Source organism: Rattus norvegicus, chromosome 3 (assembly GCF_021556685.1).
Source record: "Rattus norvegicus strain SHRSP/BbbUtx chromosome 3, alternate assembly SHRSP_T2T, whole genome shotgun sequence".
NCBI classification, from domain to species: Eukaryota; Metazoa; Chordata; class Mammalia; order Rodentia; family Muridae; genus Rattus; species Rattus norvegicus.
The window spans coordinates 102,413,812-102,437,498 of record NC_141536.1 but is presented as its reverse complement, the minus strand read 5'-3'; the positions used below and the strand labels follow the sequence as shown (position 1 = coordinate 102,437,498).

Genomic DNA, 23,687 nt, shown 5'->3' with positions numbered 1-23,687 from the left:
GCGGTCTTCGCCAAGCAGGTCCAACCTTCTTGACCCGCTCACCCCCACCCCCTCAGCAGCCCTTCACTCCCCCACCCCCTTCCTCGGAGTTTGACTTGAAAGGGGAGGAAAAGGATAGACACCCGATCTGTTCCTCTGGCCCACTCGGCGCTCTACGCCTCCTCCCCATCCCTAAGCCTTGAGGCGAATTGGAAAGGGAGATAAATATGGGTGTTTGTTTTTCCCCCTAGCCAGGAATACAGGGGCTCGACCCTCGAATTAAAGTTGACCTGCTCCTAATCTGGGGCTTGGCCTCTTCCCCGCCTGCAGCTACTTGAACAAGAATTGGGGAGAGGGGCTGGGAGGGACCCGGGAGTGCCCGGGAGCAAAGGAAGTTGGACTCCTGGCAGTGAAGTCTGCATGGGCACTGAGGTGCTGGAGGTGAGGAGACCCAGCTTCGGGCCTGGCTGCAGAAGCGGGTAGTGAGAATCTGTGAGCCGCTTTGCCTAACCCGCTACAACTCGAGTAGGATAATGTTTTCCCCACCGGGTCAGGACCTGAAGGCCCTGCTGTTTCTCTACCGACCCCACTCACTTAAGACACCAATCTGTTTCTTAAATTTTACCAAAGCCCCTGTTCTCTCTTCTGCCCCTGCCCTTTCAGAGTACTCGGTCCCACATCCAGATTAGTGGCGGACGGGGTTTTCCTGTTTTTAAATGGGCTGAAGATTCATTCTGACTTTCCCTGCTTCCTATAGGTTCGCGCCGAAAAGCCTCTTTTTTCCTCAAATCCAGAGCTGGATAATTTGGTAAGGCTCACTGTTTCTTGCTTGTCCCCTGCCTCGGGCCCCGTCCCAAGCTCAGAGTCACCCATTTGCTCCTGGAGCTCCATGGAGTTCCAGCAGAGCCCTCCTAGGAAACACAGGGGAGGAGACCTATTTAGAGCTCCTGCGTGGAAGGCGAGCCAGGGGCGGTATGGACCTCAGGGGATAAACAGCCCACCGAGGCAGCAGCGGGCGCCGCGGCGCGGAGCGGAGTAGGGATGCTTCCCAGGTCTTGGCCTCGGGAGTAAGCGGCGAGAAGGGAGTGATTTCCTCTGCGGGCCAGGGCAGGCGGTGGAGCCCCAGGCCGCTGCCCCGAAGGAAGTAACTGCAGGGGCAGCGGAGGGCGGGCTAGGAGTAGGTTGGGGGTGAGGGGCTATCCGGCGCAGGCCACTTTTAGGTGCAATTCTTTTGCTAATTTGCAGGATTTCAATATTAAAAGTACTTAAATCCTCTTTCAAAGGCTCTGCCTCTCCATTCATCTGGAGTATTTCCTTCTTATGAGAGGAGGCTTACTCTGTGTCTGCTGTTCTAAAAAGCTTTTCTATCCAAAGAAATGACTCTGCTCTCTCCTCTCCTCTCCTCTCCTCCCCTCTCCTCTCCTCTCCTCTCCTCTCCTCTCCTCTCCTCTCCTCTCCTCTCCTCTCCTCTCCTCTCCTCTCCTCTCTCTTCTCTTATTTTTCTTTTATTCCTCCTCCTCCTCCTCCTCCTCCTCCTCCTCCTCCTCCTCCTCCTCCTCCTCCTCCTCCTCCTCCTCCTCCTCCTCCTCCTCCAATTTGATGTGAGGTGGAGGGTAGGAGGAGACAGTAAAAGAGGAATAGGTGGAGTAAGACCTGGTAGGAGAGCGAGAGCGCAAGCTTTACCAACATCACACTGTGAGGGCTATGGGGAAAAAATCATACTACAGCCACCTCAAATATTAATTCCCAGCACGGTAGCCAATGAAGCAGAGATGATCGGTAATAATTTGGTTTCCTTATTTCTTGATGTGTGGTTTTTGCCTGACCACCTGCTGGTTTCTTCTTTCTTTGCCCAATTCCCTCAACATAGTGCCCTTTACACACACACACACACACACACACACACACACACTCACAACTTGCATGTATTAGAACCCTAACTCCATCCTCTTAAATTTCCCTTTCAGATGATACAAGCAATACAAGTGCTAAGGTTTCATCTTCTGGAGTTAGAAAAGGTAAGCAGGAAAAGTCTGCATGTTGATGCCCTCCCCTCACATTCTCTCAACTAGATGATTGGGGATGCTACTAGCCTCCAGGATGAGGGATTACACATCTGGAGATGTTGATCACGTTTTTTTTACTTCCCTCTTTTATAGACTTCTCAACCCAGGGGCTCAGAGGATACGGGAATCAGGGCAGCACTGACTTTTAAAGCCCCCACCCCCAGGCACTCAGGATTATTTGAAGTACAGCAAGAGCCATTTGTGTTGCTGGACACAATGTCTACTTGTGTCTCTATTAGCTCAGCTTCTCCTGGGCCCAGAGTTCTTGCAGGATGCAAGCAGAGAGAAGAGTCCTCTCTGGGGTGTCTTAGCATTGATACATAGATCAATCATTTCCCCCAGGAAATATACACAACGGGATCACAAATGTCCCCAATTCTAGTGTTTGAATGCCTCCGAGTTACTATCAAATCACATCTTCATCTCTGCTCACCCAGTCTGAACCCAGTTACTTCCAGTTCAGTTTCTTTCTTTCTTGTAACTTGTTGCTCAGGGGATTCTCTGGAGGATAATATCTATTGCCACAATTGCCCTATTGTTTCCTTGCTTTCAAATCTTACACCCCTTAATTAGAGTTACTTTGGAAGACATCACATTGTTGCTCTCTACAAATGTAACCTTGCAACCTGATATTCTTCCTCTTTAAAAAAAAAAGAAAGAAAGAAAGAAATAAACATATAAAGACCTGAGCTGAGCCCTCGCCATGACCCTCCTCCTAGGTCCACGAACTGTGTGATAACTTCTGCCACCGGTACATTAGCTGTTTGAAGGGGAAAATGCCCATTGACCTCGTGATTGATGAGAGAGACGGAAGCTCCAAGTCAGATCATGAAGAACTTTCAGGCTCCTCCACAAATCTCGCCGACCACGTAAGTCTGCAGAGCCCGTGGAGTTCTCTGAAGGCCACTGGGCAAAGCATCTTTTCTAAAACCTTGTGGTACTGAGTTTTGCTTTTAAATTGTTTAGTTGCTTTTGGAGTGTTATCTCCCTTTCTTGATACAAGTTTCATGGCCTTTATTTTGGTTTCCCCTTCCTTGGACATTGTCCTTATTTCTGGTGAGAGTCGAAGAACCAGCGAGTTGATAGAATGATTTGTGCTCTTCATGTGTGAAGTTGCCTGAACCTGATGGCTTGGGAGTTAGTAAGCTCTCTTTTTGGTATGACGGCCTCGGTCTTTTCTGGGTTCTTTCTGTGTGTAATCAAGGCATAGCAAGAGATAGCAAGAGACAAGACAGTTAGCTGGAGAGAGAGAGAGAGAGAGAGAGAGAGAGAGAGAGAGAGAGAGAGAGAGAGAGAGACTATTTCTCTCCCAGAGAAGACAATCCTGAGAATTCCTGGCAATTCTGTCTTGCATTGACAATGAAAGGAGTGAATGAACACATTACAAGTCTTGGGACTTTTTGCTCATAGAAACTTATTGTCAGAATATGGTCTTATTGCCAAGTGCCTGAAGCATCTCTATAATAAAAGACAGCAACCTTGATGAACCAATTTTTAACACTGTATTACAGAAAGCTGAAGGGAACTAAGACTGAGTAACCATAGGTTAGTGTTTGAGCTTTAACAGTTGGTGACTGAGGATGGAGAGTGTGGAAGATGCCCGTGGATGTCAAGCCAGGAAAGGAGATTTCTATTCTCTCTGTTCTTATTCTTATTTTGGAACTGATCTAGTGAATCTGATGGGGTGGAGGGAAGCATATGTAGTGATACTCAAAATCTGAAGAAGAAGCAAAGAGAAGAGGGATTGCAGCTGTCAGGGATGGAAGGGGAAGGCAAAAGGGGTGAGGTTAAAGCATGGATGTGAAGAGCAGTGTATTTTTGGGAACTGAAGCCTGGAGATGGGGGAACAGGGTATCTATATATTCATTTGAACTCACAACCTAAATAACATAGGCCAGAGTCTGGGTTATTTCATGGCTTAAATATTAATTTAACACCCCATAGAAGTGAAACAGGCATTGAAGTTTGAAGGCAGTTTGCATTCCCCACCCCCAAATTCCTGAGTCTGAAGAGGGATGAATTGAGCTACCTGAGGAATAATAGCTTGTCTGTGAATTCTCTTCTTCCTCTACTAAAAGTTTTCAAAAGAAGCAGCCATTGATTTTTAAAGATTAACCTTTGTACTACACGAGACAGCAGCCTAAAAGTTCAAGAAAGTGAAAGAAAACCATAGTCTAGGGTGCCCAGTTCTGAAACTAAATAAACGTACTGCTAAAAGCCCTCCAAACCTCTCCTTATCCTTACCTGTTTTCAAAGCAATGGGGCAAGTGGGCTGGGAGAAACCTTGTCCCTTGCTTGCATTAAGTAAAATCAAAAGGCTGTGGCAGCTATTGGAAATTTCTTTGCTTCTCTGTGTCTCTACACTGTGTGTCCTTGTGGTCTAAGAAGCGTGTTAGCTTCATAAATATTGATTTATTTTTGTTCTTTACTTATTTTCCTCGCTTTCTGTTTCTGAGTTTGTACGCATTTGCATTATGGGGGTGGAGATAAAGAGGGATGTATTTACATGGTTTGGAGCATGAGGGATCCCTAGTTCCTTCTACACCAGAAGCTTATCTCCTGTTATTATGTGGGGTCATGACTACTTGGTTTTTCTACAGCAGTTTCTTGACAACGCTATTTCTGGTGGATGTATGGAGTTAGAGCGTGCTGATGTTTATGTAGAAGAAATAAGATAAATGAGTCGGTTTAGAGTTTTGGCTGATGTACAATGCCAATTTGTGAAGGTATCGTAATATTTAAATACAGACTCAAAAAGGAAGGTGGTACCTAAGAGAATACTGCTTGAATAATTTAACAACTGTCATCTTTGGATAAAAGAGTCAACTGTAGCATTTGTTGCTACCCTCTCAAGCCCCCAATCAAGTAAATATGACAACTGATTTATTTTGAATCCATGAGGGCTTGCCACCTCATTGGGCGTCATAATTTAAAGCCTTTTATTTCCCAGAGATCTGAACTACAGCATTTTTGCTTTAACCCCCTGCTATTTGTTTTGAAACGAAGCAATAATTTGTTCCACCAGCATACCGAGTGGGAAATGGAGAGGTCTGCCCCATGCTTGTTGTTTCTCGCGGGACGAGAGAGAGAAAGCCTCGGAGGCTCCGTCCGTCCACTGCCCGCAGTGTTTAGGTACCACAGGCATATTGACTGCATTTGTTGCTAGGCCACCCCCTCCTACCCTACAAAGGGCATCCATCTAAGGCTTTTCACCCTTGCTTACAAACTTGTCATCCCTCAACCCCTCAGTCACAAGTGAATGAAGAGACCACAGAACCCCTACCTGAAAGTGATATGAGGGCACATTTTCAGCATATAAATGTGTCCAATTTGAGTCATCAGGTTTTTTTTTTTTCATTTGCTTTGATATGCATATTTAATGCCTTGCCCCAGGCTGGGTCTCATATGCCGCACGCTGGCGGAGGGGGTGATGATCGGCCGCTTCAGAAGGACCCAGACAGCGTGTTGTTTTCTCTGTTTTATCTGTTGGCCCACTATCCTGATCTACTGAGCTACCTCGTGGTTTTATTTGCACATGAAATGCCGTGAGCAGTTCAACTTATTGGCTATGAATAATGACAGCTAAAAAAGAAGTGCAGGTTCATTTACTGTGTGCCAAGGTTTCTCTTGTGGAGGTGACAGTTTGTGACAGCTGTTTGACACCCCAAAAACACATACACCTCTATCCTTATTAAGTGGTATCAAGCTCCATTGTGGTGTGTGTGTGTGTGTGTGTGCGTGCGTGCGTGCGTGCGTGCGTGTGTGTGTGTGTGTGTGTGTGTGTGTGTGTGTGTGTGTAAGAGGGAGCAGGCAAGGAGAAAGAGTGAAAGGAAAAAAAATGAAAGACTAACTCTGTAGTTCCGTGTGCTGAAAAGCAATGGAAGACTTCGCAAGGGCAAGATATTAATCGCCAATATAGTTTCCGTTCTTTTATTAAAATACTTGAAAATATAAATGAATGAAGGCTGTTAAACGCTTAAGTATCTTCGAAGCTAGTGTTCTCGCTAGACTTTTAAGAATGGCTTTTATGTGCTGTCACTGGGTAAGCTGTGCTAACTCCACATGCTGCAACGTCACATAAGTATTCCGATACAACATAGATGCATTAATAGAAGACCTGTAATGGTCTTGAATTCCATTTTTTACGTTCCATGAGGATACTACTGGGTTTGTTCATTTATTATTGACAAACATGACGTGCATAATGATGAGGGGAAGTTTGGAACCAAAGAGAAAATAAAATGTGCAACTTTGGCTGCTAGGCTGTGTTAACTAAATTCTTGAGGGATGCTTATATTTTAAAATTAAGATGTACTTGTATCTCATACTCTTACCGGGGCATAAGAATAGTAGTTGCAGGTACCGAATGGCTCTGATAGTGTTCTTTGCAGTCCTATTGAGGGAAAAAGAGATGATAACCAAAGGAAACTCAACTGTGTTTTCCAGCTGCAGCTAATGTTAAGTTTCCCAGACATTCAAATTTATCATGTTTTAAAACAAACATGTCACAAAAGCATTTTTTAAAGTTTGCAACTTGCAAACTGTCATAAAATAACTGTTTTTCCTAGATTGTTGAAGTACTGAAAAAAAATAGGTAACATCCTATTTTTATATAATTTGAGATCAACTCTTTAGATCTAGTATGGGCAATTAAGTGTCAGCATAATATTTATGCATAAAGACATTATATAACTTTATAACATGTTTATAATACCAAAATTTACTTGTTTGAAATATATTCTCCTAGCTACACTTGTTGGTAACGCATATGGTTATATGGTCATGGTATTCCTACTAATAGTGCCAAATAGCTATATTTTATTTTCTTTGAAAGAATTAAGTAGAGAGAATATAGTTATGTGGATTAATATGAATTGGCAGGTGCCTCAAAATTGATTGGTTCCGATAACATCATAAACAAATGACATTTTATTTTCATTTCTGTGCTGACGTTTAAATGAACATATGCTACTATTATTTTGCATTTCTGAATATGTCAAGTATATTTTATGTCGATAGTTTTTTTTTAATGGCTTAGGTCAGAGGAGAGAGTTACCGGAATCTCTCTCTGCACAGAAAATAGTCAGGTGCTGGTAAATAAATTCCATTATCACCTAAGAAAGTAGAAGCGATGACAGCTAGGCTAGGTTCGAGTTTGAGTGCTTGGTCTGTTGAAGATCGAGGAAGAACAATGAGATTTGATATTAGCATTATTAATGTGAGTGATTTCTTTTGTCTGTTCATTTCTCACACTGAAGTGTGACACTAGATGTTAGGCTGTGGTGGACCAAAGCCTCTGGGGAGCCAGTTTCAGAAAGTTTTGCTTTGGAGCTCAGTGCCCTGTCTTCAAGACCTTGATGGAGGACAGGGCTCCCTGTTCATTATGGCTACTGTTTCTGCTTGTTGGAAGCGTCCCTGTTTACTTCTCATCAAGAACATTTACATCATTTACATTATTGAAGTTGTGCAGTTGGTGTATGTCTTCAGCGTGATTGTGGTGAAATGAAACCTAGGCATGCTCGGCACCAACGTAGACACTCAGAATGCTTTGAGAAGACTTGGTGTTGTTTGACGTCATCGCGTTGGTTGTTGACGTACTATCTGGTCTATGAGATATTCCCCGCCCCCGGCACACTTAAGAATCATAGAAAGCATCTTATACCACGCATTATAGTAACAAATGTGTTTCTGTCTTCTTTGAGAGTCCACTACTCTATGGAGTGAGCGTTTGGCAAAGGATGTTGCCCTTGTATGAGACACGGGTATGCGTTAATTCCCAAAGATTGACTCAATGGTATAGATACTGAGGCAAAAAAAAAAATCTCCAGTTTTATTTACATTTTTAAAAGACTGGGCTTCTAAAAGCACACACTGGTGTCCTGAGTTCTAGGTCAACATCACAATTGAAAAATTGAAATTCCAACATTTATCCCAGCCGCACCAGGAACAATTTTAACTTGTGGACTTGGATGCTCCAGGATTTCTTAATTTCCTGCATGCATCTTTTTTAAAGAACAGTTTTGTCTGCACTGTTAATTGGAACTTAAAACATCATAAAAACCATATGAAATAAGTAACTTAATATTAACTGAAAGTTTTGACACAAGTAAGGCTTTCCTTTTGTTGTTTAAATGTGTTCAGACAGATTAGCCTGTGTACCTCTTTAGCTAATGAACATGTCTCTGGATGTATTTTCTGTTCCTGTGTAGCTATGAACACACATCTTTAATTACTTTACTGCACTTATATTCTACCTATATAGTTCTATGCCTGATGTTATTTAGTTATATGGGTTCTAGAAAAATCTGTTGGCTATTTTTAAAGTACTTTTCAAAATAGAAGTAAGGGGACGTGACCTTGGGAATTATCTTGTGTGACTTCATAATTTTAAAGAGATAAAGCACAGAGTCCAAAAGTCAGCGAAGCCTTCGCTCCCAGTCACGTGACCCGTTAGAGGCGGCCCCAAGAGTCTTGATTCTGCCCTTCTTTCTTCTCCCTGTCCCGCATTCAGGGAATATCTTTTCATATGAAGCCTAAAAAAATGAGCTCCTGTGTCCTCCTTTAAGACTAAGACATTTTACTTTTACGGTCTTATTTAGAAGCTCTTGCCTATTTTACCCCAGTGACCTCATGAAAGAACTGTGCTCTGGGGGCCCAGGGTGGGGGCATCTCTGTCATAGGAAACACTATCAGTTGGCCAGGACTTATTAAGTATTATCCTATAGGCAGGACACTCACAGAAGTGCTGTTCTGGTTTGAAATGTAATTGCAGTCTACCTACAACCTCAACAAAGCAGTGCACAGAGGATTTCCTTCTTGTGCCCAGAGACTCTTGTCCTCTCTTCTCTTTTCTAGATTTAGCAAAAATTCAATGATGGTGCTAAATCAATTTTTTTTTAAACTTTCAAGGGAGAAAACACTGGCAGGATTGTGTTTTCTAGGGAAAGCCCTGTGCAAATGAGAAGCCAAGGCGAGCAGCCGAGCGCTCTCCTGTGGCCCTGCTACTACAAGCTCTGCCCATATTGTCTCTTGCTTTTATATTAATTACAACTTGCATTATCAGCTGTGAGTCTGTGGCCCAGCAAATAGAAAAAACTGCCCCTGGAGACGGAGCTTCTTGTATCTATTTCCCATCTCCTATTGTGCACAACTCGGTATTCAGTGCTTTTCTCCTGGTAACGCTGCTGTTTAATGCAATTATATAGAGAACAAGGGGAGTACCTTCTTTGATTCCCAATTATTAAAGCCGCTGGGAATAGAAACATGTTCCCTCCTTGCCCTGGGGTGTCTTCATGGTATTCTTGGCTGGAAAACAGGACATATATTATGGAATGTGTAGACTCAAGTTCTCAACTACACTGATGTATGTATTTTATACATACGTATGCGTTTTTACATGCTTTTGTATGCCACGCTGGTTCAGGATTCACTCAACTTCTGCTTATAATTTGGCAGAGAGCCAGGTGGTTATTCTTGAAGGAAACTTGGAAACTATCTAGGAGGAGGGAAAACGGAAGCTGTGATACACACAAATATTTAAATCTAAGAAAAAAAACCAGTATTTGTGGGTAATGCTTTATGTTGTCTATGTAGGTTGTGATGTGTGTGTGTGTGTGTGTGTGTGTGTGTGTGTGTGTGTGTGTTTATGACCGAGGAGAATTTATTTTTTGTTTATATTGCCCAGATTACCCATGTTTGTCTTTGTATATGATCACATCAGTAAGTGTAGCCTTATCTAGACATCTCGGGGAGAGTCACTACCCCAGAAGTTCCAAGAGATTTGTCTGTCCATCCTTCTTTCAGAGTAGACAGCTATAATGAGGTTCACCTCAGTTCGCTTCCATCCCTCCACTGACCATAGCACAAGAGACACTGAGGAAATGTGACAGTTCCAAGAGAGATTTTTTGTTTTGTTTTGTCTTTTGTTTTTGATTTTTAAGAGGTGAGGGAGAGAAGAGGTAAGATATAGGGAATGGTAGATAACTTGGGAAAAATTGGCGGCTGCACTGAAAAATCAAAGACCTAACTTGGCTGGGGAAACCCATTGTTCTTAGAGTAATATGGACAAACTTGGCTTACCTTTCACTTCTCCACACGTCTGTACACTACCTAAAAGGCACTGAAAGAGAGACACTAGATTTTGAATAAATGAGGCTTGACTTAAAAGTTCTGCCAGTTCTAACTGATAAGAACACACTTGTGTTTCTTAGTTTCAGGAGTTACTTATGCAAGAACACTTCTCATCATGCCAGAGCTTAAATAAATAGCAAGACCTGTCCCAGCTCCATCCGTACAATTATATAATGGCTTTGGATGACGTTTGCCTTAAAACACAGTTGAAGTGTTAGTGGTTAACTATTGTAATTTCCATGAGGGGTAAGGAGCTTTAATGGCAGCCATATTCAGTAAAAAGCCCGAAGTGCCTAAAATGTGCATCACTGGCTGTGCACACTGAAAAGTTCAGCTCAAGGGAAGGGTCCTGCAGTCCAAGCTGTTATGGGAAAAGTGCATGGTGTCACCCACATCTGTAATTCTTCTAGCTCTTTATTTGACCACCATCCAGTAAATATCTGACATGAAGAGACTGCAAAGGAACTGATAACTTGGTCTAATATGTTCTACTCACTTTCATTTCCTAACCAATCTTTTCTTCCTTCCTTCCTTCCTTCCTTCCTTCCTTCCATCTTTCCTTCTTTCCTTCTTTCCTTCCCTCCTTCCTTCCTTCCTTGCTTCTGGGTGGCCTGCTTTCTTCCCTCCCTCCCTTTCTTTCCCTCTTTCTTTATTGATACAGGATCTCACTGTATAGTCTAGATTGGACCCAAACTCATGGCAGTCCTCCTGCCTGAGTCTCTTGAGTGTTGCGATTATAGGCATGCCCAGCTAATTCCTTAATCCTCTTTCTCCATCACATCTTCATTGTAGAGATCTGAACCTGAACTGTATTTACAGTCATGATTTCTACTCAGTGTCTTGACTTTGAATCCATGGCTGGCCTGGTGACACCCCCAACAGCACTACTTCACATTGAGATCGTTGATTGCAAAGATCTGGATTATGTTAACATCTAAAAAAAAAAATTCCAAATAGTAGTGTGCAATCTGTGTGTTGCTATTGTACCATGTAAGGATAGTTTCTTCACTTGTCATGCTTTGGTTTCTGGCTTTATTTCGGTAGCATTATCTGCTGTAGGTACAGTACAGAGTTAGTATGGAGAAAAAAAAGGCAGACTGACTTTTTTTCCCTAATAAACTCTCTGTCTTGGTATTATGGCACAATAGCCTTCATATAACCAAATAGTTCGTCCATGGTGTATGCTTCTGAATTATTGTTTATCAATTCTAGTAGGAAGCAATGAAGCACTCTGAAGGATTGCTATATCTTTGAACTTTTGCCCTGTACCCTCTACCCCAACCCCCAAAAATTCAGTTGCCTGTAACTCCATAGGTTTAGTCAGAGTCCTGCCACATGGCTAACAAGTGCCCAGCTTTGGCTCCGAGTCTGCTCAGTTTCACGTGTGGTGCCTGTTCTCCCTGTCTGCCAGAGGAAATTCCATCTCTGGCCTGCCTTCATGTGGTGCTGATAAAGTCCTTCCTGTACATTCGAATTCCTGTTTCCCTTTAAGCTACAGTGTGGGTATTGGGAATGATCAGGAAAGGGGAGGGGAAGCAGGAGACCAGTATATTAGTAAAGTAGCATGAGCTGGCCTCCTGGCTGGCCTTGAAGTCCACTGAAGTTCTTCCATTCAGTCACTTACAGCGAAAGTCCCAGCTCACTTGCTAAGTGGCACTCCGCTCGCGTTAGTTTCATTTTAAAAATTACCATTCGTGCAAATTAAAGCAGGCTTTGGCGGCTTGTGAGATACTGATGGCTTGATTAATATTGCTTCTGTTGGCTATACACGCTACCTGTTGATAACGTTCGGAGAGAGTTCAGACCAACCATTTTAGCATAACACAATTAAAAGGTGGAAGGGCACGTCCCACAAACATTGCTGATCCCGGGCTCTCTTGAAGGGAGTATTGGATTCTGCAGAGGCTCATATTCTGATGGATTTTGTTTCTGAGAACACCGGGGGAAAAGAATGTGTCCTGCTTCTAAACTGAGAAAGACATTTTAAGGCAGTTTCCCCTTGCCTCAGACGTTAACTTTACTGCAGTGTAAATTCTCATACAGTTAGGGTGTATCTTCGAAGAGGCGTGTCAGTTATGTACATATGGATGTGACAGAAAATGAAGACACAGGTTAGCTTGCCTGTGGCCACTCCTGAAAATACTAATATATTCATCTTCTTCTCCCCCTGTGCCCGTGTGTGTCCATGGCTCCTCATGTATGGCTCAAATGGTAACTGTGGGAAAATTCCTTGGCATCCTGACATCAGAACCCTTCATCCTGGCGAGACCACGATGATGCAACCTCAACTCACTCAGCAGGCACCCCAGGACCCTCCAGCGGGGGCCATGCTTCCCAGAGTGGAGACAACAGCAGTGAGCAAGGTAAAAGGTTAAGAATTTTCCTCCTACAAAAGTAGATGTGATGAAAAGGACTTCAGCGTTTCATGGTATTGGTCTGTGTACACAGAAGAGGGGCTGGTAAAGGTGTAGGGGGTATTACTAAACTTTTGGGAGGAAGACACATTTCCTCCTGTTACTCTATTTAAAGAGTCAAAATGAGCTATTTAATCTTTAAGTCCACGTTACAATAATAATCGATTAGTTCTGCCAATTCTCTTACAAATGTGGTTATCTACACTACTCTGGTGACTATTGGAAAGACAGGCCTACCTAACCACTATAATCCAGAAGTTTGAACTATTTGTAGACAAGATGCTTGCTTCTAATATTTACTACGAGAGTTCTTTATAATGAAAGCAGCCAAGAACTGAAAGAATGTAAGCTACAATAATCTGTTCTTATTAACTCCAGAAATAGGGGGAGGGGTTTGAAGAGGTCTATACAGAATTTTATTTTGAGAAGATGGATTTCAAAATTCTTCAGATGTTGTTTGTCCCTGCTTCTAGACAGCTGAAATAGTGACTTTTGTCCCAATTCAAAAAACAAAACAAAAAAAAATACAATTTCAGAAGGCAAGGAGAACAGCTGCAGATGTTCAGGAAACCTTCTGCAATTTGTAATGAATTTTGCTACTTACAAGAGAGAGCAATTATATGTTGGTGGGAATGACTCTTGAATGGATAAAATGATCATTTAAAAGAAGATGCATTATTGAATGTGGTCCAGGAATGTGTATAGATCTTACTTTTTAATATTTTACATTAGATAGTGTCTGATCTCTTAGGTCTATTTTATCTCTATTATGATTCTGTTTATGGCCACAATATTTAAGCGTTAGACAGGCTTCCAAGTCAAATACTGTTTAACGGCTTGGGCTTTAGTTATATAGGCCATCTAAAAGAGAGTTGTTGATGTCCTGTGAGTATCTACCCTCCTCCATGTTTCTGGCCAGGAATTTTGACTCCTGAATTTCCAATCGAGTCTAGAAAACTGGCCTTTCTAGGACAGCTTTTACTTGTAAGTGAACTCTATTTAGAATGTGTCTTTGAAACAAGTCGCAACGAGTGGATGATGTACTATCAAATGCCAAGCTATGGAAGAGCCTGTCAGCTGTCTGTATATTGGTTTGGGTCCATCAGTCGGACTGTTTGTAAAATAAACTTCGTTCTAAGACATTTTGAAGGAATGTTGTGCATAGATTCAATCGTAGAACTGCAATACAGGGGTATAGCTAAGGTTCCAATTGACCCTGGGTCAAATGCAGAAAGCTTTCAGTCCCTCAGTCTTTCCCCAATGCCCCAAGTTAGGGCAACACAAAGGGTGAAATATCTATTATAAAAACAAAACACCTTCAACATTGCAGGAATGGGTGAGGGGAGAAGGAGAAGCAGACTTAATGGCCTAATGAGGCTATCTTCCAGAAACTTCTCCGGTGTGAGTCTCCCTCTGACCTTTCACTTGGCTCAGGAGCCCGGCGCTTCATTTTTCACATTCTTGCAATTACGTTAACGCTTCAAGCATTTCTGACTCCAAGTCAGCTAGCGACACCAGGCATAACTCAACACTGTGAGTTTTTCTCTTCTCTGTAGATTCATTAACAGGTCACCAAGGTCCCAACTGAAATTTAAAACTGACTGGTTCTGTTGGGTTAGTTGAGTTATGGCGAGGGGATAACAGGAAGGGTCAGAGAGGAGAGGAGCCAGCAGAGGAGCCGATGTAGGCTTAAGGAGCAGGGAATACCCACGGCAGCAAACAAAGCATGAAGTTTTATCATTTTACTTAGTCAGTTCTGTTTTACTATGGGTTTCTGGTCAAGAAAGAGAAAGACATGTAAGAGCGATCCTCTGGGGAGGGGGAAAAAATACCCACTGATCCCTCCGTGCTGTGGGTAGCCACACCCACTTATCCCTTGCTGAAGGATTTGATCCCCCAAGCTTTTTGTTCCTTTAATCATATCTCTGCGGGATTAAAGAATGGACACGGTGGTTTATGTATGTGAGCACTGGGAAGTCTGTCTCTCCAACGGCCTGCTCAACTGTGTTAAAGTTTGAGAGAAAGCAGGGAAAAGTTATCTTTTTGACAAGATGGCGAAAGTTGGTGCAAGGAGAGTTTTTCTACCTGACTCACTGGGTCAGTAGTTAAAATGCATGCATCAAGGTGTTCCGATTTGCTTTGTTCTGTTTTGTTTGTTTTTGACAGTTGACCCTAAAATTTAGAGGCCAGCCTGACGTACGTTTTGCTCCTATAATCTTTGAAACATGTTAAAGCTATTTTGATTCTTGGTTCCACCAAAATGCTCAGAGTAGCTTTCAGTTGGGAAAGATTAATTATCTGCTTCGGGGCAAAGTCAACAGAGATATTGACTGAAATCACATATGCTTATCACAGGTTAGATCTTAGAGTTGATGCAGAATGGAAAACCTGGGAGGGAAATTTATGTTCTTCATATTAAGTATATCATAATGTTTCGTGGAAACCTAAGTTTGCAGTTCACAAGAGACTTTAGTTATTTCTTCAGAATTTATTAGCACAACAGGCATATGGAAAACTGTAAAATGATTCAATTTCAAAACAAATTATGATAAACAGAAGAAATAGGGATGAATTGTACTAAATACAATGTTTTCATACACATTTTAAATTAAAGTTTAATAGCCATATGCTATAAAACAATACATGCATTTATGTTGCTTTATAATTTTTGAGAATATTTTTACAATAAGGATTCTCACAAGTCTTTACTTTGGAACCTAAAAACATCTCATTTTATGACCTGATACTGAGAGAGCTCCAGTTACGTGGATGAAAGGTCATCTTTTCTCTTAGGAGTTTGTATGATAAACCGAATGGAGAAAAGAAAGCAAGATTTTTTAATATTGTAAAAAATGAACTTGGTGATATGTAAAGTCTGGCTCTATCATAACAACCACACAACAGTCAACTGCATAAATATGAACCTAACTTTTCATTCACTAGGTTTTCTGTTTTCAAAAAGCAGCCAAAGGGAGGGCGTTTGTCTTGTTAGTCACATTCGATGAGGAAGGAAATCTGGTTTTTCAAGGATAGAATTAGGGTGCAGACTCAGAGCTCTGGGGCAGTAACTGCCCGTCTTTGTGCCTGACTTCCTGGCAGTAAAATGGGGCCTGATAATAAGGCTTGGGGTCCCTAGTTCTGTACCTGCTGCTGAGTCAAAAGATGCTTTGTGTTCCATTGTGTATTTGCCAGAGTGAAGACTAGGAAGCAGCTTCCTTGCTCCGAGAGCACTCTGAGAGCCTTAGATAAAAGGCACAGTATATGTACAAAGTATTATTATTATTGATGGGTTTGTGTAACTCCCATTAACGCTGATGGGAGTTACACATGTGAATTGGCAAGAGAATAGACCCTCAGTGTTTAGAGCACATGAAATTTACATTTTTCCAGTGCTGTAATTGAGATGTTGACAAATTGCAGATATTGATGAGCCTTTGTTTTAAGTACTTCGTGCCAAGTTTGTTTTATTCTCCCTGTTTTGAACAATGGTCTGGGTTCAGCAGCAGTGAATAAAAAGGGTAGAGTAAAGATAACTTTGTATTTCAATATTTTGATGTGCCAATATGAAATAAATTGTCTTAGGCAAATGGAATATGCTGTTTTAATCATTAGCTATGCATGAAAGAAAAATTGATGTTGACATCTTTGCTGTAAAATCGTTGTAATGGGGCCTTCCGTACAGTTCATTTTTGTAAAATTCATTTTGTACGTTTTGCGGCAATTGAACAATCCCTGCACTGTGAACAGGCAGGATTCCCAGAAATACCGAGACAGTTGGCCCAGTAACTGCTGAGCTCACAGTGCACATCACACACACACGTTAACCATCCTGTTGCCAGGCCCAGATTAACCCAAATACATGAACATGTTAGCATCTATATCTCTAATCACTCAAGACCCAGGGCTGTGTAAGCCAGCAGGGTTCCCCTCCACTCTGCCACCAGGCCCCTCCATTGATGTCACCATCTATCATCCAGGCAACGAGGCTAGAATCCCACAGCTAGATGTTTATTTAGTTATTATACAGTTATTTAGCAACCGTAGTGTTGAAACTGCAAATGTCCCCTTAGTAATGGGAGGAAACCCTCATGGTGAAGCACACGCATAAGAGAGCATGACACTTTTGAGTTTGTACTATACTGCACTTATGAAACAATATTTTTCCTGCTTTAAATATTCCAGTTATATATTTAAAGGAGGAGGTGGAGAACCCACTTACTGAGGGTCCTGAATATTCTCTGCTGGGATTTCTCATTCAGTCTAGGAAAATTCTGTCAATGGAATGTTTTCATGGTGGCGGCAATCTCTTTAAAATAACCCTAAATACAATATGACAGACGCCATCTGGCATCATCTCTTGCTAGTTGCTTTTAACTTTTATTTTTCCTAGAGTTAAGTTCACCCCAAACTGGTCACTAACTTACGATGAGTACACTAGCATCTCTCTTCCTCTCGATTGCTATTAACATTTTTTCTCTTCAACTGTAATTGACAGTTGAACATGGCCAGAGAAGAAGCTGTTATATATGTAAAATATTCATATGATACTTCCCTTCCATCCAAAAAAATTAAACAAATATGAAAGCCACCTTTCAATCATCAGCAAACATGTAGGTATGTTTTGTGGATGTCTTAAGACATTTTAGGTCATTGCCATCAGAAATAAAATTAAAGTCTTCTAATAAATACTTGCTCTAAGAACGTGTAATGGTTGCCTGTAAATGTTTCAAAGCTTTCTATAATTGCTGTTAATTTTGACTAATTTCATATATATATATATATATATATATATATATATATATATATATATATATCAACTTACCTGAAAAATTCGGAGTTGGGGTTTCCAGATTTTTTTTTTAAACTTAGTCATGGAAAGGGATGTCTCCTGATGCCAGTTAGAGTTTAATTTAGAGTAGTAATTAAACTTGAATACTGCCTCATAAACAAAAGATAAACAATAAACCAGCCACGTTCCCTGCTGTTTCATAGCTTTCTTTCCCAGATGTTTTAGCCTGATAGTTTTTACACAGTGAACTACCTAACATGGAGTTTTGGGGACAGAGGACAAAATAAGTTTTCTTTTTCCCTCCTTTTTCTCTATTCTCTTCCATTTTATCCAGTAATCTTCTCTCTCTCTCTTTTTCCTACAAGTTCATTAAGGGGATTTCCTATCCTTTATATATATTCAAAGTCTAATAAAATATATCCTTCATGCAGATGTGTTTTATAGATAACTATGGAATTTTTTCTTAGATATCATGTATTGATTTTCTTTCTAAACTCATCTGGTCTCCAATTTCTTTCACACTTAGAAAGGGAGCACATTTTTCTTTGAGTCAGAGTTGATGACAAGTCAAAAGACAGGCAGACTTGACGATGGAGGCCTTTTTCTTTTTTTAACCCCTCTTCCCTTCCCATCTATATATCTTCCCCCTCTCCCAGGACTACTGTGTGGGTGTGTTCTTCTCTGGGTTCTGAGGGTGTCTCGTCCAGTTCTGGATTCTTCCACTGTCAGCCATGATCCTTCTGATTGTCAGGTACAAGTGGGCTGTTCAGTGTGGAAGCCATGTTATTTTCACTGGGTGGGGTAATTACTGAAAGCTGAGAATTGCGGCACTAAAGACAGGGGGATACTTTCATGATCCCATTAGCATAAGAGTGGGTAAATTATTCATGCCAAGCGAGGATTCTATGGGGAAAAGTATAGTTAATGCACAGAGTTTTTAAATGTATCCCTTTCTGCTCGGAGACTAAATTCTCGTTGGAATCAGTTCTCAGACATTTACGGGAAGGCTCTGGTGGCGTGTTAGATGCAGCTCGTGTCTCTGTGTTTGCAGCGTTCTCAATAGAGACCATCTGGCAAGGATCCAAAAGGTGATTAAACAAAATGATCAGCTCTTGTTGCTGTGTTACATGTCCAATACTCGGGATTAAAAAACATGACCCACGACAGTCAAGCTAACGTTGTGCTGCTCACCCCTCTCCCTCCCCTTCCCATGTAAGCATTCAGATGGCCCACAAATGTGCGTGCCATCTTTGTGTCCTTATGGCCCATAATCATGAACAGGTTGTGCAAATGGTTCTTTCTGTAGCACTGTCTGTTCCAGCAGCATAGAAGCATTTCATATTAATTGGGTCAGTCTAATATTCATATTGACGTGGGGAAAAATTACTAAAATTTATTCTTATAGCAGACAATGAATATGTGTGCTTTCTGCCATGAGGGAAGTGAAGTCTGGCAACTGGCTTGTGCAACTGATTAATTTTTTCTTAAAACTGGAGAAAAATCGAAGCATGGAAGGCTGTCAGTCTTGGGGAAACAGTGCACAACCCTTTATAACTAAACAAAACGGCCGGGGTGGGGGCTCTCGGGGAGCGTGTGGAAGGGAGCTCTGGTGTTAACACCATAATCAGGGATGAATTTATAGTGCCATTCTGAAGAGCCCTCCCTCCCCATAAACAAGCTGATAATCACAGGGAAGCTGACTCCCAATTAGCTTCTCCTTCCCTCACCCAGAGCAGTTTGCTTATGTGTCTTCCTTAAGCTTGGATAAGGCTGCACCGAGTTGCGGCAGCTCGTGTCAAATTCGAAAGTTTGGAAGTGAAATGTTTGATTATGACGAAGTGGTGCTAATAAGCAAGGTAAATCCAAGCACTCATTTCACGATGGAGTTAAGGTAAAAATGCCAAGATTTGTGACTAAGGGACAGATGTATCTTATCTGTGGGGTTTGCACCAAATGCCGAGCAGAAATATAAATTGAACAAACCAGACATTGTGAGGAGTGATTGAAGAAATATTGAGATGGAAATCTTGGAATGAAATATATGTATGTATATTTATAACAATGCTGTGAATTGCTTACACGGCTCATTTGCATGAGGCCTGAACAGTGATTTTATTAAGGGCAGTGGGAAGTCTGTCGGTGAAGGCATTCAGAACACAGCACCATCACTCATTAGGCCCTTCGGAGACTGAGGCTGACCATTTACTATTTAGAAGCCTGTGACTGATCGCACAGGATGCGTTTTAGTGCAAATGTCAAGAGAAGATCGAGAATGAGGCAGGGAAGGAAAACATTCTCAAAAACCACTTGAAAACATCATCATTCCCTGTCAGCCGCCCTTTTGCAGGGAAAGCGAAGCTGTAGGTGAGGGAGGCGGAGGGGCAGAGGACTGAGGAGGGCAAGTGAGATCCCCTAGAGTCTGTGCCGTGTGGCAGATGAAAGGGACTTGAATAGCCTTGGGGGTCTTAAGGCTATTATAGGGCAACTCATGCTCTCTTATCATGCTGATTTTTCAATTGATTTTTGGCTGAACAGTACTTGTTGAAGCCCTCCAGAGCATCAAACACAGCCTTATGGCGCTATACATTGTAATACACGTGTACTGTTTTCTTCCCCTTCATTGTCTTGGCTTTGGAAGAATAGTCTGTGAAAACACCATGTTATCCACCCTCTTCCCATCCCCCGTTCCTATTTCTATCCATAGGGAATCCCTTAAGATTGTTTCTGGGTTTGTTTGTTTGTTTGTTTATAGAAAGGGTTCGTGGGAGAACTTTGTATTTATCTTCCCTTGTCACATCTGTCTTTGATTAGACCTCAGAAAACATTTTGTTTTAATGTCACAGCAGACAATGCTTTAAGCCACTTAAACTTACTAAAACACATCTCCGTGTTCTCTGGAGTAATCCACACCTTTCTGGTGACAAGCAAAAAGGAAACTGAAAGTTAGTTCCTTGCTAAACGTGGAGTGAAACCTCTTAGTATCCCTGTTGAGCAAGGGTAAGTTCCCAGGATCTCTAATACGGAGGCCATGGAAGCAGGCCTAGCCGGAATGTGTCCTTGCCTGTCTTCTACCTAGAGAACTCTTACTCTGACACACTAGTATCACCCGCCTTCATGAAGCTTTCCCACTTAGCCCAGCCCAGCCGTGAGCCCAGGTCCTCGTTTGTACTTCCATAGCATGTCTGTCTCCATTGGAACATCTTCTCCACAGTGCTGTAAGGAGAGTGTATGTTTCCTGGCCTCTCTTCCAGCTTTTCTGATGGAGGGCTATCCCTTACTACGTATTAAGCTATCCTATCTAGCAGTCATGGGTTGGCTTTTGACTGTATAAATAGGACCCATGACATACATACCTCTTGTTCCTACTAAGGGCAAACAAATTAAGAAAAACTTGGTGCTGATGGATTCTGTGATGTTTACCTAGATAGACAAGAGTTATTTGGAATGTATCTGTGCATCTGTTGCAATCTGATTACATCCCATAAGGAGAAAAAAAATTTTAAGCTAACATTTTGTGTATTCATTACTGCCCTCAAGAAGCCAAAAGAGGCATCAGTTTAACCATAGAATCCTTCGGAAGATAGGTAGGTCTTTTAAAAGTTTGTCTCATTAGTACATAGCATCGTCTTTAACTATGCACGTGTGGTCAGAATTTGGAGATAGAATTTCTTATTATATGAGAGGGGGGGAGAGACAGAGAGAGAGAGAGAGAGAGACAGAGACAGAGACAGAGACAGAGAGACAGAGAGAGACAGAGAGAGGAAAGGAGGGAGGGAGAGAGAGAGAGGGAGAGAGAGAGAAAGGGAGGGAGGGAGAGAGAGAGAGGATCTGACCAGGAGAACAGGTAGTATGTGAGAGGTATTTGCCTATGGTGACTTTGCTGAGGATGGGCTAATTTTTGGAACTTCTAATAGAAACATGGAAAGGAGCCCGGAAGTAATTTTTCATCGTGCATTACCGATTTCATATATGTGCGCCTTAGTCTTTTATAAGCAGCTTTTAGGAGATTTATTTATTTTCACAGTAGGTCCTTTCCATCTGCCCAGACCGCAGTCAGGGATCTTAGCCTGTGGTAAGATCTGTACTCTGAGGTCACAGTTACAGTGGGAAGGTAGCACCTGGAAGGCAGACTTGGATTCACGTCTCTGTTCTCATCAGCATCTGCTAGTTTCTGCTTTTCTTTTAGTAAAGTGGAGGGAACACTACCTCCCTTCCACATGGAAGGTATATTAAATGCGACTTCACATGTGGGGCACAGAACATTGCCCCAAAACAGCAATGCTCAGTTCTTGCATTCTTCCTCTCCTGTCCTGTGCTGACACTAATTATCTATAGACCTTGGATATGTTGCATTATTTTGGGGGACTTGTCCTCTCCCTCTAGTATAGCCTGGACTCACCAGTTCCGCTCTGGGCAGCTAGTGTTTCCATCTATAATTATCTATTATTTTACTTTTATATGTTATCTTCTAATAGGAGACTGGTTAGAAGTTCTACATCTTGGGATTCCATGTCCTTGATTTATGATAAGCAACAAGATAATACTTTCTCTCCCTCTCCTTTTTGTCCATTAGTTTAGAAGAACTTTTCCTTTCTTATTTACCAAGACAAGAACTAGGCATCTGAATTTATTTTTATAGCGAAGGGTAAAATGGCACACATCATATGTAGGACAGCTTAGGTTCCGGTCTTAGCCTCAGGGAGCATCTTGTAAACACAAGCAACTCCTTCCTTGTTCGTCATCCAGCTAGGGCCTGTTCTGTTGCAATTACTACACTTCGCAGGTGGAATAATACACCAGAAGCACAGCAGAAGGTCAGCCTCTATCTACCCTTACCTGTGAACTATTCCAAAACCTCTAATTAATGATCATACATTTTCATAGTTAAAGGCATTTTATGAATCTTAACGTAAAAACCGTTAGTTCACATGGATCTATACATGAGGACCTCTAGGTATGCAAACTGAGTATACAAATCAAGTATTTATTGCTAATAAATTATAAAGAAATTTATTTTAAAACAACTCTCCTATATGTATATATTTTATCATTTATAAACGAGCAAGCAAGTTTAATACTTATAATACAGGTGTGTTTATTTTTATGTACAAATACTAAACGTGACACTGCAAGACACAGAGTAGCTTCAGTATTTCCAGAGCTAATCCTTATTTTCATTGTAAAGTCAACCGAGAAGACAGCTTCACATACATGAGGAATGGCCCAAGGGTAGGGCCATTTCTGAAATTATTGGAATTTCTGCCCTAATTCCAACCCAAAACATCCTATGTAATTCTGATTGTTTAGAGCCGCCTGCGTGCTCATCGAACCATCGCTCACTGAGTTACATTCCAAGTCCTACTAAATATTTTTTTTCTGTTTTGTTTTAGTCAAAGTCAAGACAGCTACTTAAAAACAATTTTTAAGAATCAGACGTTCTAACACAGAACAATTCAAGATGTACCAATTTGTGACTTGCATGCTGAAGAATGACTGGGGAAAACTATTTAAATTCTTTGTAGTTGGGTTTTTCTTTTTCATAAATAAACCATTATGTTTCTGTAAGACCAGAAGACCTTGTACATACAGTAAAAATACTGCAATTCATAACTTGCAATAATTTCCAGTCTGCGCTGAAGTGGTTCAGGCATCTATCGGTTGTGCTGCATGCCCTGGTGGCATGCATGCTGCGAAGCAAGCATACTGTGTGCTCAGAACCGAGACCACTCTGAAATGCAACATGGCAAGCTCTGTCAGGAACATCTTGGATTTGTTACAAGTTTAATTTTGAATCAATTTTTGGTCATTGCATACTCAGAAAGCTTTGACTGTTGCCAAATTTTTGGGACCCACGCATTCAGATATGTGACCCCATGTTGAGTTGTGATGCACATTCTCAGAAGCTGTGCATGAACTATTGGAATATTTGCTTAAATCAAATAGTTATTTATTCCTTAATCTTTCCTACCCAATAGTGATAGCTGGTACTGTTGCTACAAAATGAAACTTTTTAAAAGAGAAACATTGAGGAGTATGGGATTTTATATTCCTTTTTCTAACTAACATTTGTAATAAACACCCAGTGAATAGAACTTCTAAAATCTCTATGTACCAAGTGTGAGGGAAGGGTCAAGGTGATAGAGTGTCGATGATCAGAGCTTGTGGAATCTCTTCCTGACAAAATGCCACATGTGGAGGTTGTTGTGTATATTTCTCCCTATCCCTTAAGACCTTACCAAGGCTTGTGTTATTTAAATTCATGACACAAAGATCAAGCAAGGGATTTGGGGCCTGAACGGATGGAAATTA

The 23,687-nt window shown here is 41.5% G+C and overlaps 1 protein-coding gene across 34 annotated transcripts in view; it reads left to right on the top strand.

Moving 5' to 3' along the window:
* Positions 1-23,687, top strand: part of Meis2 (Meis homeobox 2) — a 204,522-nt gene that overhangs the window by 5,973 nt on the left and 174,862 nt on the right. For all 34 annotated transcript variants that reach the window (NM_001415696.1, XM_087651944.1, XM_087651948.1 and 31 more), the window contains 5 exon segments: positions 1-18; positions 737-787; positions 1,947-1,997; positions 2,765-2,914; positions 12,424-12,538. The exon segment at positions 1-18 is cut by the window's left edge. In NM_001415696.1, the coding sequence (NP_001402625.1) occupies positions 1-18; positions 737-787; positions 1,947-1,997; positions 2,765-2,914; positions 12,424-12,538 (385 nt within the window).